Source organism: Theropithecus gelada, chromosome 7a (genome assembly GCF_003255815.1).
Source record: "Theropithecus gelada isolate Dixy chromosome 7a, Tgel_1.0, whole genome shotgun sequence".
Taxonomy (NCBI): Eukaryota; Metazoa; Chordata; class Mammalia; order Primates; family Cercopithecidae; genus Theropithecus; species Theropithecus gelada.
This window is the reverse complement of record NC_037674.1, coordinates 43,813,499-43,832,333: the sequence shown is the minus strand read 5'-3', so window position 1 is coordinate 43,832,333 and position 18,835 is coordinate 43,813,499. Positions and strand designations below refer to the sequence as shown.

The following is an 18,835-nucleotide window of genomic DNA, read 5'->3' as shown; positions in this document are numbered from 1 at the left end:
GTGTAGATCAGATTCACCAGAATTAAGTCTGGGGCCTGGTCTGAGTGCTGTCCTTGGCTGACCCTTGGGCACACTACTTCAGCTCGGGGCCTAGGTTTTTCTCTGCTGCAAAACAGAGACATCGCCTGCTCTCCTTGTGACCTGGTGTGGATCAAATGAAACAAAGAAAGCTTTAAAGCAAATGTGTTCTTCAGGGGCCTGGGGTGGGAACTGAGGTGTGGCCTGTGGGCTGCTAGAGCCCAGGATGGGGCTGATGGAAAATGACTCCCAGGCAGGCAGCCCTAGCCTCCCACAGCCAAGAAAGAACATGCAGGTTCTGACGAAAGGGGAAAGAAATAAACCCAATAAAAATCTCCCAAGAAGAAAGACAGGAAAGAAAATAGCCTAGAAATAGGCATAACTCAGACCCCTCACAGTCTGGGAAGCAGACCAAAGATACTGGCCAGGGGAAGGCCACATTGCATTTGCATCTGAGGCACATCCCTTCCATGAGGCATATCGCTTCTGCAGCGACTTGAGGGCTGGGTGAGAGGAGGCAGGACTGGAGACCTGCATATGTAGCGTGTGCCTGGTATAGCACGCGGATGGTGGGGGAGAATGGAGGGTAGCTGCAGTTGTTCTAGTGAGGCGGCTGGGCTGCTGACAGAGACCATGGGAAGGAGAGAGTTTGTGACGTTGAGAGTGGTGTGGAAGGTAACCTTTCTGTGGAGGGAAACCTTAGGTCCTATTGTTAATAACTAGTCCACCAGTGCCGGGCTCTCTGCTAAGGGTTTGATTTAGTCATCACAACCCCAGTGTAGTAGATGCAATAGGCATCTTCTTGTTACAGATGAGTAAACTGACGCTGAGAGGGGTTGAGCCATTTGCCCGCGTCACAGCTAGTTCAAAGTGGTACCACTAATGAAGTCCTGGCAATCTGACCTGCAGGCGGTTCTCAGGTTTGACCCTTGGTTCTGTTTTTCACTTGAGGACGCTGTCCCCTTAGGTTCTGTGTGTCATGTACGCTCCGGTGATTCAGGAGCCTCTCCGCTGGGTTAGTTCCCAGGTTTCACCTCAGCTTCAGACCACCGGTCCAACAGCCTCCCTGATCCACCTCCAGCTTAATGCGTTTAAGGATGAATCTTTATTTACACGAAATCTGCTCCAGCCCACTTCCCGGGGGGTGCCTCCACTATCCACCCAGGGGCAGAATCCGGCCACTGCCTGAACTCTTCTCCCCTCACCCCCCATATCCAGGGACCCAGTCACCGTACCTCCCAGGCTACTCTAGATGTCGCAAACTCGCTCTTTCCCACTGTCACCGTCAGCAACCCCGGCCCCTCATTAGAACATCTGCAACCCACGTGCTGCACCACGCGGGTGTTACACGTGCAGGTCTCCTGTCCTGCCTCCTCTCCTCCACCCGCAAGAACAAGGGAAATCTCACATCACCCTCTGCCCCCGGGATCATGAGAGTCAGCTTAGTCCAGGTCCCTACCCCGCCCCAGCCCAACACCCAGGCCTCAGTCACCCTAGGTAGAGATTCCCGTACCCAGGCAGGCAAGGGACCCCAACACATCCCAGCCCTCTGGTGGTCACGCGCACAGCCCGGACAGGCCATAAGCCACCGCCCCGCGAGGACGCCACACTCGCCGCGCCCGGCCCTCCCCTCGCGGAGCCCGCCCCGCCTCCCTCCCCTCCGCCCCGCCTCCCTCCCCTCCGCCCCGCCTCCCTCCCCTCCGCCCCGCCCGTTCCTCCCGGGGGCCGTGCTCTCTAGCCTGCCCGCCCTAGACTGCCCCGGACCGCCCCGCGCTGGGAATTTGCGGCGGCATCCGCCGTTCCCGCCGAGCTGAACCGGTCTTTTCCTCGGAAAGGCAGGGCCGAGAGGCCCACGGGGCAGTCATGGAGGCGGCGCGGAGGCGGCAGCACCCGGGAGCGGCAGGCGGCCCGGGCGCGCAGCTGGGCGCCTCCTTCCTGCAGGCCAGGTGGGCGCGCGCCGCGGGGAACGGGCGGGTTACGCGCCTGTGCACTGGGGGCTCGGGCCCCGCCACATGACGCTCCTAGGGCTGCCGGGCAGGAACCTCATGTGAGGCGCGAGCCGGGGCGGAGTCGAGCGCTGGGAGCTTGGAGGCGCGCTACCCTGGTGGCGGCGCCCCCGCGTTTCCTTCTTCCCCTGGGGAGCCCGGGGCCCAGCGAGGCTCTGCCTCCCCGCTTCGCGGTTGCTCGGGTGGGAGGAGCCCCCGCCCGGAGTTTGGGGTTTTCCGCCCCTCCCGCGCTCCCCTGCGACCCGGGCCGGCGCCGGGACAGCCGCTGCGCTGGGAGAGCTCTCCAGGGGGATGGGGACACACACACTTAGTCACTCGGGCCCCCAACTCATCCGCAAGTTCCGGGCGCCACCTCCGCGTTCTCGGGGTCCTTCCAGCCCTGAGTAGGACTTGATTCTGCAGTTAATCAGGAGGCTCTCTGCTTGACCTGGGGCACCCAATAATGTGCGAATGTAATGGAAGAGACAGCGGAGAAGGGCGGAAGCTCCCGTCCAGAGAATGAATGAGGATCCCTTCTCAGTTTTTGGTTTATCTGGCTGGGACGAGCAGAGCTCCATTCTACCTTCGTCCCGTTTTATTGACCAGAAACATTCACTGCATTCAGCAGGCATTCTTTATGCGCCTGTGGTGTGCCCAGCTCTGTGGGAGTGAGAGCCCACGTGGGAGTGAGAGGTCATCTTGGAGGGCTTCATGGAGGAAGTGGCACTTGAGCTGAGTCTCAGAGGACTTGGTAGGGGACCCAGGGAAGACAGGCTGTTCCGGCCAGGGAAACAGTAGGGAAAGGCAAGGAGTTTAGTGGTGTTGGAGTAAAAGAAAGTGACAGGAGGATGCAGACTGATTGTGAAGGGTCTTTAATTGCAGCAAGTCTAGGACTCGAGTGAGGGCCTAGAGTGCAAAACTTAGGGGTAGGCGCACAGCCGTGACAGTGAGTGCCGCCTCAAATGTTGGGCCCTGGGGGCCTCGCTTGTCTCACCCTAGCTCCTGTCCTAGGTGACAGATTAAGCATATAGTCTTTATCCCATAGGCACTGGGGAGTCGTGGGAAGTTTCTGAGCACTGGCAATGCGCAAAGTCCTTGTTAGGAAGTTTTTGGTACGACCTGGGTGAAGGGAGAAGTCTGAGCGCTTGAGCTAAAGGATGGCTCCTTTCTGCTGCTGAGGACATGGGGGCTGAGCAGCTGTGGACGGTGTCCGTTTTCACTTAGAAAAAATGTACTGACCATAGACCGCGTACTGTAGCTCACCTGTCTCCCTCGGCCTGTGAACTAAGTATTATTTTACTGATGAGGAAACAGGCTCAGATGGTCTGAGGAGCCTGACTGGCTGAGTCCGCGGGCTGTCTGCCCCGCACCGTGTCCAGTGGTTTCATCTCTGCTGTGGCCTCCACCCAACCCATTTGCCAGCTCTCCTCTTCCAGGGAGCCCCTTCTGCCTGTGGAATGTCTCTGTTCTGAACCCTCACCAAGTTGGGGGTCACTGACTGCCCGGAACTGTGACAGCCCAGTGGGAACAGCCTGTGGGTCTCAGATATGGTCACTCCTTTATCTCCTATGTGGGGCTCCCATGTCTAGCATCTTACTCAGTCTTGACAATGAGCTGCCAGATATCACTTCCAATGTACAGATGGGGAAATGGAGGCCCAGAGAGGTTACGTCATTTGCTGGCAAGAACCAGGGCCTAAACCCAGGGTTTCTGACGTATGGGCTCTGCTCTTACAACTCCACTTTGGCTGCTAAGGAGTGATGTCCCTCTTCTCCTGTGTGAGCTCCCCACTAACCAGGGTGTTCCCAAGGGGGTGGTGTGAGGCATGAACTCTGTCTCCCATGGTGTCTCTGCCCCCCACAGCCTCAGCCCATTCCCAGTATAATTGCTGCTCAAGACAGTAGGCAGAATCATCCTGTCCAGTTCCTAGGATGCTTGGATTTCCTCTGCTGCATCTATGCTTTGCTCACTGCCTCTTAAGGTAACCCATTCCAGCTTCCACCTGCTTTGTTGCCAGTTTTTGTATTATAATGAAAGTATTATAACTAGGCCGGGCACCATGGCCTGTAATCCCAGCACTTTGGGAGGCCAAGGTGGGTTGATCACTTGAGTCCAGGAGTTCAAGACCAGCCTGGCCAACATGGAGAATCCCCGTCCATACTAAAAATTACAAAAATTATCCAGGTGTGGTGGCCCATGCCTGTAATCCCAGCTACTTAGGAGGCTGAGGCACCAGGATCCCTTGAGCCTGGGAGGCGGAGGTTGTAGTGAGCCGAGATCGCACCACTGCGCTCTAACCTGGACAACAGTGAGACTCTGTCTCAAAAAAAAGAAAAAAAAAAGTATTATAATTAATGCCCATGATAAATCCAATAACAAAAGCTTCAAGTTTTAAAAAGCAGCAATCCCTGTCCCACCCTTCCCTGGCACCAGAGACAATCACCTTAGCTTCTTTTAGCTGTTTTTACCAGAGTCAAATTCGTATTTTCAAATAATAGGCTTGTAACAATAGCAAACACTATGTAGCACTTTCTGTGGATCAGGCCCTGCTCTTAAGTTTTTGCATATATTAATTAAACCACGACCCTTGACATAGGATCTACTGGCCAAGCGCTGTGGCTCATGCATGCCTGTAATCCCCGCACTTTGGGAGGCCGAGATGGGTGGATCACGAGGTCAGGAGTTCAAGACCAGCCTGACCAACATGGAGAAACCCGGTCTCTACTAAAAATACAAAAATTAGCCAGGCATGGTGGCGTGCACTTGTAGTCCCAGCTGCTCGGGAGGCTGAGGCAGGAGAATTACTTGAACCCAGGAGGTGGAGGTTGTGGTGAGCCGAGATTGCACCACTCCAGCCTGGGCAACAAGAGCGAGACTCCGTCTCAAAAAAAAAAAGGAGATATAGGATCTACTATTATCTCTATTTTACAAATGAGGACATCGAGGCCCAAGAAGTTAAGTGACTTGCTGAAGATCTGGTTAGAAGCAGAGCTGGGATATGAACCCAAATAGACTCCAAAGTCCACACTCTTTTTTTTTTTTTGAGATGGAACCTCGCACTGTCACCCAGGCTGGAGTGCAGTGGCGCGATCTCTGCTCACTGCAACCGCCGCCTCCCAGGTTCAAGCGATTCTCTTGCCTCAGCGTCCCGAGTAGCTGGGATTACAGGCATCTGCCACCACGCCCAGCTAATTTTTTGTATTTTTAGTAGAGATGGCATTTCACCATGTTGGCCAGGCTGGTCTCAATCTCCTGACCTTGTGATTTGCCCACCTCAGCCTCCCAACATGCTGGGATTACAGACGTGAGCCACTGTGCCCAGCCAAGTCCACACTCTTAAAAACTATACTCAACTGCTATTTCTTGGTTTATTTTATTTTATTGTTTTTTTGAGATGGAGTTTCACTCTTGTCCCCCAGGCTAGAGTGCAGTGGTGCGATCTCCGCTCACTGCAGCCTCCACCTCCTGAGTTCAAGCAGTTCTGCCTCAGCCTCCTGAGTAGCTGGGATTACAGGTGCCTGCCACCATGCCCAGCTAATTTTTGTATTTTTACTAGAGATGAGGTTTCACCATGTTGGCCAGGCTGGTCTCTAACTCCTGACCTTGGGTGATCCACCCGCATTGACCTCCCAAAGTACTGGGATTACAGGCATGAACCACTGTGCCCAGCCTTTGATTCCTTTTAAAAAAAATGAAAATTTTAAAAAATTAGCCGTGTGTGGCATCTCATGCCTTTCTGTGGCCCCAACTACTCAGGAGGCTGAGATGGGAGGATTGCTTGAGCCTGGGAGGTCAAGGCTGCAAAGAGCCATGACTGTGCCACTGCACTCCAGCCTGGGCAGCAGAGCAAGACCTTGTCTCAAAAACTAAAAAATAAAAAGAGGATATTAATCCCTTACCCTAAACTTTAGCTTTCATCACCCTTTCCTACAATTTCTGTCCTCTGTTTTCATGTTATCAAAGTAGACTATAATTATCTGCTGCTTTAAAACCATAATTATCTTCTATGTTTTATCTGTAGATTGACTCTAAACATTGAAAATTAATATATAATGTATATGTTATTTAAGCCATGTATTTAATAAATATTGTTCTAACAGAGCCAAATAATGTTTAACAGTTAAATTTGCTTTCTTTTTTTTTTTTTTTTTTATTAGACGGAGTCTCGCTCTGTTGCCCAGGCTGGAGTATAGTGGCGCAATCTCGGCTCACTGCAAGCTCCGCCTCCCGGGTTCGCACCATTCTCCTGCCTCAGCCTCCCGAGTAGCTGGGACTACAGGCGCCCACTGCCACGCCTGGCTAATTTTTTGAAGTTTTAGTAGAGACAGGGTTTCACCGTGTTAGCCAGGATGGTCTCGATCTCCTGACCTCATGATCTGCCCGTCTCGGCCTCCCAAAGTGCTGGGATTACAGGCGTGAGCCACGGCACCTGGCCTAAATTTGCTTTCTTATGTTGCTTTTGTTTTGTTTTTCTTGGAGTTTCTAGTTGCCTTTCTTTTTTTTTTTTTTTTTTTTTTTTGAGACGGAGTCTCGCTGTGTTGCCCAGACTGGAGTGCAGTGGCACGATATTGGCATACTACAAGCTCTGCCTCCCGGGCTCATGCCATTCTCCTGCCTCAGCCTCCCACGCCCGCAACTATGCCTGGCTAATTTTTTGTATTTTTACTGGAGACGGGGTTTCACCGTGTTAGCCAGGATGGTCTCAATCTCCTGACCTCCTGATCCGCCCACCTCGGCCGCCCAAAGTGCTGGGATTACAGGCATGAGCCACTGCGCCCAGTCTAATCTTGATTTGCAAGCTGGTTGCTGAGTATCCACTCTGTGCGCCTGCTTTTTTTTTTTTTTTTTGGCGATAAGCTCTTACTCTGTCACCCAGGCTAAAGTGCAGTGGTACTGTCATAGCTCACTGCAGCCTCGACCTTCCAGGCTTAAGTGATCATCCTGTCTCAGCCTCCTGAGTAGCTGGAACTACAGATGTGTGCCACCATATCCAGTTAATTTTAAATTTTTTTTTTTTTTTTAGATTTTATTTATTTATTTTTTTGAGATAGTTTCACATTTATTGCCCAGGCTGGAGTGCAATGGTACAATCTCGGCTCACTGCAACCTCCGCCTCCCAGGTTTAAGCGATTCTCCTGCCTCAGCCTCCCAAGTAGCTGGGAATACAGGCGTGCACCACCACGCCTGGCTAATTTAGTATTTTTATATAGAGACAGGGTTTCACTATGTTGGCCAGGCTGGTCTCGAACTCCTGACCTCAGGTGATCTGCCCACCTCAGCCTCCCAGAGTGCTGGGATTACAGGCGTGAGCCACTGGGCCCAGTCCCCCCTCTTTTTTTTTTTTTTTTTTTTTTTTTCCTGTCCTACTAAGTTAGGCTGGACTAATGACAGGGATTCTCATTGGCCGAGGTGCTTCCTGAGGTGGAGGAGAAGTAGTCACCGAGCCTCTAGTGTGTGCTAGGTACGCATAACTTCCAGATACACACATCTAAGTGTTCATGCTTTCAAAATCCCTTTATTCCTCTTACCGAACATCCTACTTTTTGCCCAGTTTGGAGGTATCAGAGCAAGAAACTGAAGGCTGTTATCTCTTTCACCACCTAAGTTCTCTGGGCCTGGAGGTTATCACTGTCTGATTTTTGAGGCCTTACCCTGATGGCCACTGAGGAAGGAGCTGGGTGGGGCCTCTGTTGGTTACTCGTCTCAGACCACTGAGCAGTCCTCACGGTTACTGGCTGTCTCCAGTCTGAAGATCCAACCGCCCCTCCCTTCTCTGTCTCTGGCTCCAGTAAGCCAGGCATCTCCGCTCCATACAGAACCTTCTTCACGTCCACCTCCAGGCCTTTACCCTGCTCTCCTGCTTTTCTGCCTAGTTAGATTCATCCATCTGTGCTTTGAGGCTCCCTTCCCTCATACAAGCTTTGTGTATTGCCCTAGGCCACGCTGATCCCTTTCTAACTTGATCTCCTGATAAGCCTAGTAATCAAAAACAGAATAGCAAGCTGTTGGCCAGGCATGGTGGCTCACAGCTGTAATCCCAGCACTATGGATGGCTGATATGGGTTGATTACTTGAGCCCAGGAATTTGAGACCAGCCTGGGCAACGTAGTGAGACCTCACCTCTACCAAAAAAAAAAAAAAAATTAGCTGGTCATGGTGGCATGCACCTGTTGTCCCTGGAGGTGTGCAAGTAATTGCAGGGACTCTGTAAAGAGGATTTGGACTCTGCTAGGGAGGTGGGTGAGTTGGGAGAACCTTAAAGGTCACCCCTGTTTTCGAGGGTCTAGATGGGAGAGTACAATTCCAGCCCCATTATGCCAGACTGAGTTGGCGTTGAAGTGCTCCCTGCAGTGCGCTGGTGGGGCTTTGGGAAAAGCTTCATCAGGGAGGGCTTCCCAGAGGAGGCAGCACTGGTCCTGGAACTTCACTGCATCTGCGAACAGCAGATGACCAACTGTTTAGTGAGAAGGACAGGCCTCCAAAGATGTGTGGTGAGGCGGTACCCCACTTCCTGTGTCTCTCACATCACCTTGCTTCTGCTGGCTCCTCAGGTTCCACTGTGGCCTGTTGAGAAGAGGAGTACCAGCAGCTCAACCTGACCTCCTCATAGTGCTGGAATCAAGGGAGCAGGAGGCCCTACCCATTTCAGTCTCTAAGGCCCATTTCATTGGAGGGCTCTGATTGGCCCAGCTCGGTCACACACCCATCCCATAGACCCATCGTGATGGACTCAACTATGGGATGGAGGTTAAAAGTATAAGCTCAGGAGCCCTATCATTTGGGTTCAAATCCTTAGCTCTGTGACCTTGAGCAAGTTATTGAGCCTCTTGGGCCTCAGGTTTTTGATTTGTAAAATGGGGGTAATATTTCAGCCTTGAAAGGTTTCTGTGAGGATTAAATGAGATAATATATGTAAACAGCTAACAGTAGTGTCTGGAATACAGTAAGTGCTCAACTGAGGTCAGCTGCCATCATCCATCCATCATGTTTCATGCTTTTCAACCACGACTGCATCCTTTGCCTTACGTGATTTCCTCCATCATTCAGTAGGGGAGAAACCCCAGCAGTTACACCTGTTCAGCTGTTTCCTTCCTGAATCACAGGGAAGCTAAGGTCGGGGCAGCTGAAGTCCACCTTCCCCTGGACCGCAGGGCCAGACCCCAGTATTTCCAGCAAAACCCTATCCCTAGAACTCAACTGTGTGTGCCTCCTCCTGTCCTCAAGTCCCCAGACCTCTTTGTGGCTAATCTCAGGGGAAGATTTTGGTGGAGGAGGAGAGAAGAGCTGACCTCTCTCGTCTGGTTCCTTCCCAGGCATGGCTCTGTCAGCGCTGATGAGGCTGCCCGCACAGCTCCCTTCCACCTCGACCTCTGGTTCTACTTCACGCTGCAGAACTGGGTTCTGGACTTTGGGCGCCCCATTGCCATGGTGAGTGTGAAATGGTGCACAGGGCCCCGACCAGCACTGAGGACACTTATTGTGACTTGAATTTGCCGAGTGACCTTAGACAAGTCACTTCTCCTTTATCTCCCAGTAAACTGAGAGAATAGGCCTGGATGCCTTCATATCCTTAGCTCTATGACTTGGCCCGTCAGGCAACTGCCAGCAAATGGAGGGGGGCCTGAAGAGTCATACTGTGCCCCGACTCCTATGGGGGAACTGGTGGTCCTGAACAGTCATACTGTAATACTGTAACCCCCTCTGGCCTGTGTCTGGAAGCAGGTGAACCAGGTTGAACCAAATCACTAAGACAGACAAAGGAGTATGGGAAAGGAAGTGGAGCACCCCCGCCATCTGCCCCCACCCCCCACCACCTGTCCTTCCCTATTACCTTGGGATAGTATTATTTTTTCTGGAGTTGAAGCACATAGGCTGATTTTGCATATTATATATGACTGAGCCATGGGTAATTTTTAATGCCATCCAGTGAAACCATCCCCTGCCCTCCAAGGCTACTTAATCCTTTAGTATCCAGTGGTGGCCTCCACAGAAGAGATTACTGCTGGGAGGGCACCAGTGCCCCTTGCTTGTAGTGGGAGGATGGATGATAGATAGATAGATAGATAGATAATTGATAGATCATAGATAATAAATAGATGAACGAGAAGAAAATTAAGTGAGGTATCACCAGGGATCAAGTCATTATTTGGTAGTGGGGGCACAGTGTGACTATTCATGGCCCGCAGACCCTTCCCACCTAACTTGCTGGCAGTTGCCTGAGGGGCCACAGTCATAGAGCCAAAAGATATGAAGGCATCCAGGCCTATTCTCTCAGTTTACTGGAAGATAAAGGGGAAGTGACTTTTCGAAGGTCACTCAGCAAATTCAAGTGTAAAAATAACGATATCCAATGCGGAAACTGGCACTTTGTAACGTCTAGTGATCATGCCAATTAGCAAAGACCTTTTGGGGCCGGGCATGGTGGCTCATGCCTATAATCCTAGCACTTTGGGAAGCTGAGATGGGAAAATCACTTGAGCCCAGGAGTTTGAGACCAGTCAGGGCAATATAGTGAGACCCCGTCTCTACAAAAGATTTGTAAATTAGCTGGGTGTGGTGATGTGCACCAGTAGTCCCAGCTACTCAGGGCTGAGGTGGGAAGATCTCCTGAGCCTGGGAAGTCGAGGCTGCAGTGAGCCGTGATCATACCACTGCACTCCAGCCCGGGCGACTCAGTGAGACTCTGTCTCAAAAAACAAAACAAACACAAAGCAAAGCCTTTTTGGAAAGCAGTAATAATTCATAAGTAACAACTTGGCAAGATTAGTACTTAGAATAGTGCCTGACAGAATAAGTGTTCAATGCATTTTTATTGAATGAATAATAATTACAGCAAAGTTAGAATAGTGGCTAACATCGAATGCTTACTCTGTTCTAAGCTCTTGATATGTTTCAGTTTATTTAATTCTCATATCAACACTATTGCTAATCTCAGTTTTACAGATGAGGAAACGAGAGAGAGAGAGAGAGAGAGAGAGAGAATAAGTAACTGGCTCAAGGCAAGCACAGAGGCCAGCATCTGCCCAGGCATTCTGGCCCCAGAAACCCTTCCTGACGAGGTTGAATTCTCTGTCACATAAATATCCAGAATCCTAATATATTCATCCCTGCTGACCCAGTAATACCCTTCCAAGAATCTGCCCATAAGGATATAATCAGCAAGAAGACAGCAGCGTCCTCTAACTCAAAGATGTTCATTGCAGTGTTTATAATAGCCAAACCTTAGAAGTGACTTGAGTGTCCAGCATTAGGGACTGGGTAAATCAGTTTTGCTATGTTCAGTATAGAGAATGTTTCCTGGCCATTAAGCAGAAATTATGGATACTATAGAGCAACCTGGAATATTTAAGGAGAAAAAAGTTCCTAAATGACACGCAGACTGACTAATTGCAGTTCAATAACGAGCTTGTCTACCTGGGATCAAAGACTTGATGGGCGTAAAGAGAAGCTGTCCTGGCAGTGCTGTCAGGGAGTGATGGTGGGTGCTGGTTCTCCTTCCTGCAGACTTTTTGAAGGTTGCCTTTTAAATGTGGAAAAATAAGAGGAATTGAGCCAAGAGTTGGGGCATCTGGTTGGGTTTGTGTGTGACCTAGAGCAAGTCACTGTCCTGGGCTTCATTTCTCTCCTGTCCAAGAAGACTGGTTGGACTGGCTGCTCTGAACCCTCTTCTAGCATGAAGGAACCACATACTGGGGACCAGAGAAGCTGCCCATCAAACTGGTGCTCTGGGGAGAGGGAGAGATGAGGCCTGGAGTGGGCCTCACTCACTAGGACCCAGCTTCTACTGGCATAACAGGGTCTCCTGTTGGGCAAATCACTTCCCTCGTCCTGCCCAGAGCTACTGTGACCACTGTAACCCCAAGTAGAACTTGGTGGAGAGTAGACATTTGAAAAGCTCATATATAAGCTAGAGATTTTCAAATGTATGCATAATAGTTGCAAATTTGTAATAACTAAAAACAAAAACATTTACAAGTTATTAAAGTAACATGTCATAGATGGAACATAGTTGTAACATAAAGAAGTGTTAGACTCTCCCTACCCCGTTCCTGTCCCACTGCTGACAGTTTGGGGAACATCCCTTTCACTCTTTTCTCTGTTCATACAAACACTTATATATATCCTTTTCCCTTCTAACCATGATGAGATTTTGCTTTATACTTTCTTTTGCAACCTGCTTGTTTTCCTTTAGAATATATCATATGGTGGGGCATGGTGGCTTACACATGTAATTCCAGCACTTTGGGAGGTCAAGGCAGGAGGATCGCTTGAGGCCAGCCCTGGCAACATAGCAAGACCCTGCTTTTACAAATAATTTAAAAATTAATGGGGCTTGGTGCCTGACACCTATAATCCCAGCACTTTGGGAGGTCGAGGTGGGAGGATCACTTGAGCCCAGGAGTTTGTGACCAGCCTGGTCAACATAGGGAGACCTCATCTCAATAAAAAAATAAATAAGAAAAAACCAGAATATATTACAGATCTCTCTCCATGTCAGTACATATAAGGTGTCATTTCTGTTAATGGCTACTTAACCTTCCATGGTTTAGAAGTACTATCAGGGATTCAACTGGTCCTGTTTGATTGAAGAGTCAGCCTACTTCTGGTATTTTGCTATCACAGAGTATTTTAGCAAGTATATATATGATGTAGGTAAAGAGATACACACATGCACACTGAGTGAGAGAGAGAAGGAGAGAGAGATTGAGATTGCTGCATTCTGTGAGTTTTATTTCTGCAGGTTTAGTTTATCCAATATGGCATTTCTGTGTTAAAAGAGATAACCATCTAAATCCTTCCTTGAAACTTGTGGGCATTACGTGTGTTTTCAATCAACAGAGACTAGGAGTACAGTCTAGGGGTTGTGAAATGCTTTGACCCTTCATAGGGGTTTTCATGCTGGCCTGGACAAGGCCAGGGCTCAGAAGAGAGAGCATTCCAGAGGGAGGAACTGCCCCTGGCCTGCCTGCCTCTCTCTGGGAAGGTAGGGAAGGAAGAGTTGAAGCCACTTTGTAGAGAGAGCATTCTTATTTTCTACTTTGTCTCCTAATGTGTACTTTGAACCTGGTTTGGAAGCAGTCCCTCCACACCAGGGCCTAGCAGTCAGGAGACTGATCTTGGAGTGCCAGAACCCAAAGGGTCCAAGTAGGCCCTCTGGGCCACCTCTCTTGTGTTATAGATGGGGAAACTGAGGCCCAGGGAAGGGAAGGATTAGCCCAGGGTCCCCCAGCAAGTTGGTGCCACAACAGAGTCCCTGAGAAGCCTACCAACTCCCAAGCTGGCATCAGGTTCATTTATTTGGTATCTGCTGGGTGAGGGGCACAGGGTCAGGCCTTGCCTGGAATCGCGTCTGCTGTGTGTCTGGGGACAAGTCCGTTACCTCCTCTGGGACTCAGCTTTCCTGTCTTGATAAACCTTTGTCCCAGGGCTGCCAAGAAGGTCCAGCGATCACAGAAAGAATTAAGTGTACATGATGGGGGTGGGGGGTGAAAGAGGTGGGGGTGGGCGGCATTAGGGACAGACTCCCTTGAGGCCTGAGGGCCATGTGGGGCTGTGCCCAGGTGAGCCCGTTCTTCTATTTGCTCCCCAGCTGGTATTCCCTCTCGAATGGTTTCCACTCAACAAGCCCAGCGTTGGGGACTACTTCCACATGGCCTACAACGTCATCACGCCCTTTCTCTTGCTCAAGGTACTGTCCCAGGTCCCCCACTCTCTCCTGTCATCCCCATTCTTTGCACACCTGGCAGGAAGGTGATACTAGGCCCGGTGTCCTGACTCAAGCATGCTCCTGCCTGCTGCTGGGGGGTGAAGGCTGTGGCAGAGCAGCATGTCCAGGGCCTGGGGCCCAAGGGAGGCGGAGCTGCCGGTTGCTGGGAGGGATGGAAAATACGCCCCCAAGGAAGGGCTTTTGATTTGAGCATCAGCCTGGCGTGCCAGCGGGGGAAGCAGAGAAGTGTTCAGGTAGAAGGACCTGAAGACAAGGCCGTGCTTGGGAAACCATAAAACATTTGGGGAGGCTGAGGCAGGAGTGACTGGGGGTCCAGGGAGAGGTCAGGGACCCACTGGGAAGAGAGGAAGAAGCCAGGTGGCAGGAGAGGCAGCAGCAGCCGCTGAACTCCATCCTCCACCCTGGAGAGCCCTGAGATGTCACTGGGAGCACAAGCAGGAACTGCTGGCTTTGCACTTTGCCAATAAAGGCTTTAAAACTACTATAGATAGGTTGAGCATCCCTAATCCAAAAATCTGAAATCTGAAATGCTCCAAAGGAGTCTGAAACTTTTTAAGCACTGGCATGATACTACAAGTAGAAAACTCAGCCGGGTGCAGTGGTTTGAGCCTGTAATCCCAGTGCTTTGGGAGGCCGAGGTGGGTGGATCACTTGAGGTCAGGAGTTCAAGACCAGCCTGGCCAACATGGTGAAATTGCATCTTTACTAAAAATACAAAAAAAAGTAGCCGGGCATACTGGCAGGCACCTGTAGTCCCAGCTACTCGGGAGGCTGAGGCAGGAGAATCACTTGATTCTCAGCCGAGATCATGCCATTGCACTCCAGCCTGGGCAAGAGAGTGAGACTCCATCTCAAAAAAAAGAAAAAGAAAAAAATACAAAAAACTTAGGGCCAGCACAGTGGCTCACACCTGTAATCCCAGCACTTTGGGAGCCCAAGGCAGGCAGATCACTTGAGGTCAGGAGTTCGAGACCAGCCTGGCCAACATGGCGAAACCTCATCTCCATTAAAAATACAAAAAAGTTAGCCAGGCGCGGTGGTGTGCGCCTGTAGTCCCAGCTACTTGGGACTCTGAGGCAGGAGAATCACTTGAATTCAGGAGGTAGAGGTTGCAGTGAGCCAAGATTCTACCACTGCACTCCAGCCTGGGCGACGGAGCAAGACTCCGTCTCAAAAAAAGAGAAAATTCTACACAAAAGTGCTTAACATAAACTTTGTTTCATGTACAAAATTATTTAAAGTGTTATATAAAATTACCTTCAGGCTGTATGTATAAGGTATATATGAAATATAAATGAATTTTTCCAGGCATGATGGCTCACACCTGTAATCTCAATACTTTGGGAGGCTGATGCAGGAGGATCGCTTGAGGCCAGGAGTTTGAGACCAGCCTGGGCAACATAGTGAGACCCTGTCTCTACAAAAAATTTAAAAATTAGTTGGGCACAGTGGTGCACACCTGTAGTCCCAGCTACTCTGGGGGCTGAGGTGGGAGGATCTCTTGAGCCACTGTACTCCAGCCTGAGTGACAGAGTGAGACCTGTCTCAAAGAAAAATGAAACAAATGAGTTTCATGTTTAGACTTGCATATGCATTCCCAAGATATCTCATTGTGTATATGCAAATATTCCAAAATCCAAAATCTGAAACATTTCAGATAAGGGATGCTCAGCCTGTATCCCCATTTACTGTCACCATCGTTTTGTATTGGAGAAAGATATTTCAAATCTCCAGAAGTAGGAGGGGTATAATCTCAGAACTCCGGTGTGTTTTCAGTTCAACAGTGGCATTTCAGAAGCACCTGCCCCCATCCCTGACATTTTCTTCATGTTTGCGGGGACCATTCAGAAATCAGAAGGTGCCTTCAGCAGGCTGGGCCAGCCACCCAGGGACACAGCCAGGGACAGTGGGAGGGCTGGGCCTGAGCCTGGACTCCTGCATTGAAGGCTGGGCTGTCCCCTCCAGCATACAGGTCATGTGTGACCTTGGGAAAGGAGTTGGGCCCTCTGGTCTTTTTCCTCCCTGGGTAAAGTCGTGGGAAGGGGCGGTGCTGCTCCCCAGTCCCTCCTGGGTTCATAGGGGTCACAGGAGGATCTGGAGGCTGGGCTGGCCTGCTAAAGGGACCAGCCAGTTTTTGGAGTGACATTCCAGCCGGAAGCATCCATCCTACCCCGGGTGTGAGGGGAGAAGTAGAGGGTGTCACATACTGTGACGGAGGTGAGGTCATGCTCCCAACCCCACTCTGAACCCCAGCTCATCGAGCGGTCGCCCCGCACCCTGCCGCGCTCTATCACCTATGTGAGCATCATCATCTTCATCATGGGTGCCAGCATCCACCTGGTGGGCGACTCTGTCAACCACCGCCTGCTCTTCAGTGGCTACCAGCACCACCTGTCTGTCCGTGAGAACCCCATCATCAAGAATCTCAAGCCGGAGACGCTGGTGAGGCCACCTCCTGCTCCCTGCCTGTAAGCCCTAGGGGCACAGTCTGTCCTGGGAGGCTGAAGAAATGGCCCCCACCCCTCGCCGTACCTGTCCTTCCACCAAAGGCATTCTGCTAGGTGAGGGCACCGTCGCCTGTGCCAAGCTAGGATGCTCAAGTGTTCTTAGGAAGTGGTGCACAGACTGGCTCCCACCTGGGCCCCTGTAACAGAGGGCAAGTCCCCGGGTAGGGAATAAGGCAGTGGGGGAGGCCTGGGACTGGGAGAAGCGTGGTCAGAGGGGATGCGTGGGGCCCCAGCACCTCCCTGGACTGACATCGACATCCCCCGACTCTGCCCTGCCCGTGCCTCAGATCGACTCCTTTGAGCTGCTGTACTATTATGATGAGTACCTGGGTCACTGCATGTGGTGAGTAATGGGCCCATCTGTCTATCCCAGGGGCCCCAACCACCGGCTAGCTCTGTCACTGGCCTCAGGGACACACTGAGCAAGGCTGTCTGGGCCGCAGGTCTCCATGTGTTGAGTCTCATCCCCTGTAAAGGCGCTGTGAGCTCAACCTCCGGTGAGGTTGTCCCGGAGGTTGCCCGGGAGACCCAACAGCTGTCCCAGGCCTGGGGCCCCAGCTTCCCGCCAGCATCGCCGCCCCCGCCCAGCCCTCAGTGCCTGCAGTGGCCAGCAGAGGGCAGCGAGCGGCTTTGGTCCTCCCTCAACAAGCCTGAGCCCTGAGGGTGGGGGAGGAGGACACGTCCCTGATAAACAACCCCCAGATGGTAATGTGGAGGGTGGGGGCGGAGCCAGGGACCCCCACCGGTGTCGGGCCTGCTCTTTGGGAGTGGAGGAAGCTGCAGGAAGTCAGCTGGATCAGGCTGGGGAGGGGTGTGCTGTTTGCGCTCCCCCCTCTTCAGAATTCCCAGGGGGAGACCTCAGAAATGTGGCCTTAGCCTCAGGAGATCCCGGGCCCAGGCTGGGAGGCTTCATCTGTTCCAGCCTTCCATCTTAGCCAGGAGAAGCTGAGGCCAGCGGGAGGAGGGCTCGGAGGGCTCCGAGGGCGGCAGTGCAGCTGGGAGGTGAGGGCCAGCCCTGGACCCGGCTCACTCCTGAGTTGGCGCTCACGGCACATGCACCTTGCACGGGTGTTTCCAGGTTGTTTCGGGCTCTGCGATGTCAATCCTCCTGGCTCAGCTGGTCCAGGGTCCCTGGACAGGCCTCCTGCCATGTTTCCCTGTCCTTTGCCAGAGCCTCTTCCCACAGAAGGTTGGGAAAGGGTGGAGGGGCTAGGAGCAGAGAGCTGGAGCCCCAGCAGGAAGCGGGTGTGGGTGAGAAGAGGCAGGCGGGTACACTGGTGCAAGTCAGCACAGGTGGGAGAAAGGGAGCCAGTGTGTGGAGAGGGGAGAGGGTGGTATTTTGGGGTGAGGTGTCTGAGGTGGGGGTGTGGCTGTGTGCTGAGTGTGGGTGCAGCGCTTCACCGAGAGGCCCCCGCAGGTGCTGTTCTCTTTTTTAACATGTGGACCTCCATCCTCAGCCCGGGAGGTGCCTCTGTCTCCAGGCTAGTGTGGGGCTGGGCTGCTGGCGTCTGCGGTGCATGAGACAGACAACCCCCCAGACGCCCCCCACCCCCACGGAGTGAGTGAGGTGCCCTGGGCAGTATGGATGCCTCTGGGCCTCTGACTCACATGAGCCTTGCCTTCCTGTTTCTGTTTCTGTCCCATCTTTGACGCCCAGCACAAGCAAGGTCGGGTGGAGAGGAGCGCCTCTCACCCAGGCTAGGCGTTTTGTAAACCATGACGTGGCACTCCGTGGGACCCCGTGGGAGCGGGTGCAGAGGTGGTGGGGATGGGGACTGCTGAGCAGGCCTCTGAGGCACTGGCCTTCCTGTCCTAGGTACATCCCCTTCTTCCTCATCCTCTTCATGTACTTCAGCGGCTGCTTTACTGCCTGTAAAGCTGAGAGGTGGATGCCAGGGCCTGCCCTGCTCCTGGTGGCGCCCAGTGGCCTGTACTACTGGTGAGTAGACATCAGCATGGGGGCAGAGGCAGGGGCACGGAGTGAGCCACGGCAGCAAAATTCTGTACTTGCCCATGGACCTGTTGTGTGGCCCTGGGGAGACTGGCCCTCTCTGAGCCCCTGCTTCCTCTTGTGTCTAGTGGGGACTGTGACAATGCCCTGTGGTGGCCTCTTTGTTTCCATGAAGCCCAGGCCTGGGTATGGCAGGGAGGTGGGAGGAGAGGGCGAGGTTGCACAGTCTCTCTCCATCCTCAAGCCCCTCTCGGTGTGTGCCCCATCTCAAGAACCCCAGTGTTGCCCTGGGGCTGGCACAATCCACCTCCGACACCAAGCCCTGTGGTGGGCTGCGGGTTCCGCCTCTGTGAAATGGGAATGATGGTACCTGCCTGTCTACCTCTCGGATGAGGAGGATGCTGAGGACAGAGAGGGGCTTTGTCAAATGTAAAGCACTATGGTGAGGCCAAAGACAGACTGAGGGGTTTGATGGCGTAGGGGCACCTGGTCTGGGGTCTTTGTCTCCTCTGGCTCTCTCTTCTTCCCATCGCAGAGGACTCTGGCCTCAGCCAGTCTCCCAGCCCTCCTCTGTCCCTTCTGCCCTGGAGACAGGTCACCCTGGGATTGTGGGTGTCATGGGAAGGACAGGGTGGGGGCAGGACTG

The 18,835-nt window shown here is 52.2% G+C and overlaps 1 protein-coding gene and 1 pseudogene across 1 annotated transcript in view; one reads left to right on the top strand and one right to left on the bottom strand.

The window, feature by feature from the left end:
• Positions 1-1,883, bottom strand: part of LOC112627495 — a 38,522-nt pseudogene extending 36,639 nt beyond the window's left edge.
• Positions 1,716-18,835, top strand: part of CLN6 (CLN6, transmembrane ER protein) — a 35,684-nt gene continuing 18,564 nt past the window's right edge. Inside the window, exons 1-6 of the mRNA XM_025389635.1 lie at positions 1,716-1,964; positions 9,317-9,431; positions 13,594-13,692; positions 15,985-16,173; positions 16,526-16,581; positions 18,055-18,177. Of these exons, the coding sequence (XP_025245420.1) occupies positions 1,882-1,964; positions 9,317-9,431; positions 13,594-13,692; positions 15,985-16,173; positions 16,526-16,581; positions 18,055-18,177 (665 nt within the window). The 5' untranslated portion in view covers positions 1,716-1,881. The remainder of the gene's footprint in view (positions 1,965-9,316; positions 9,432-13,593; positions 13,693-15,984; positions 16,174-16,525; positions 16,582-18,054; positions 18,178-18,835) is intronic.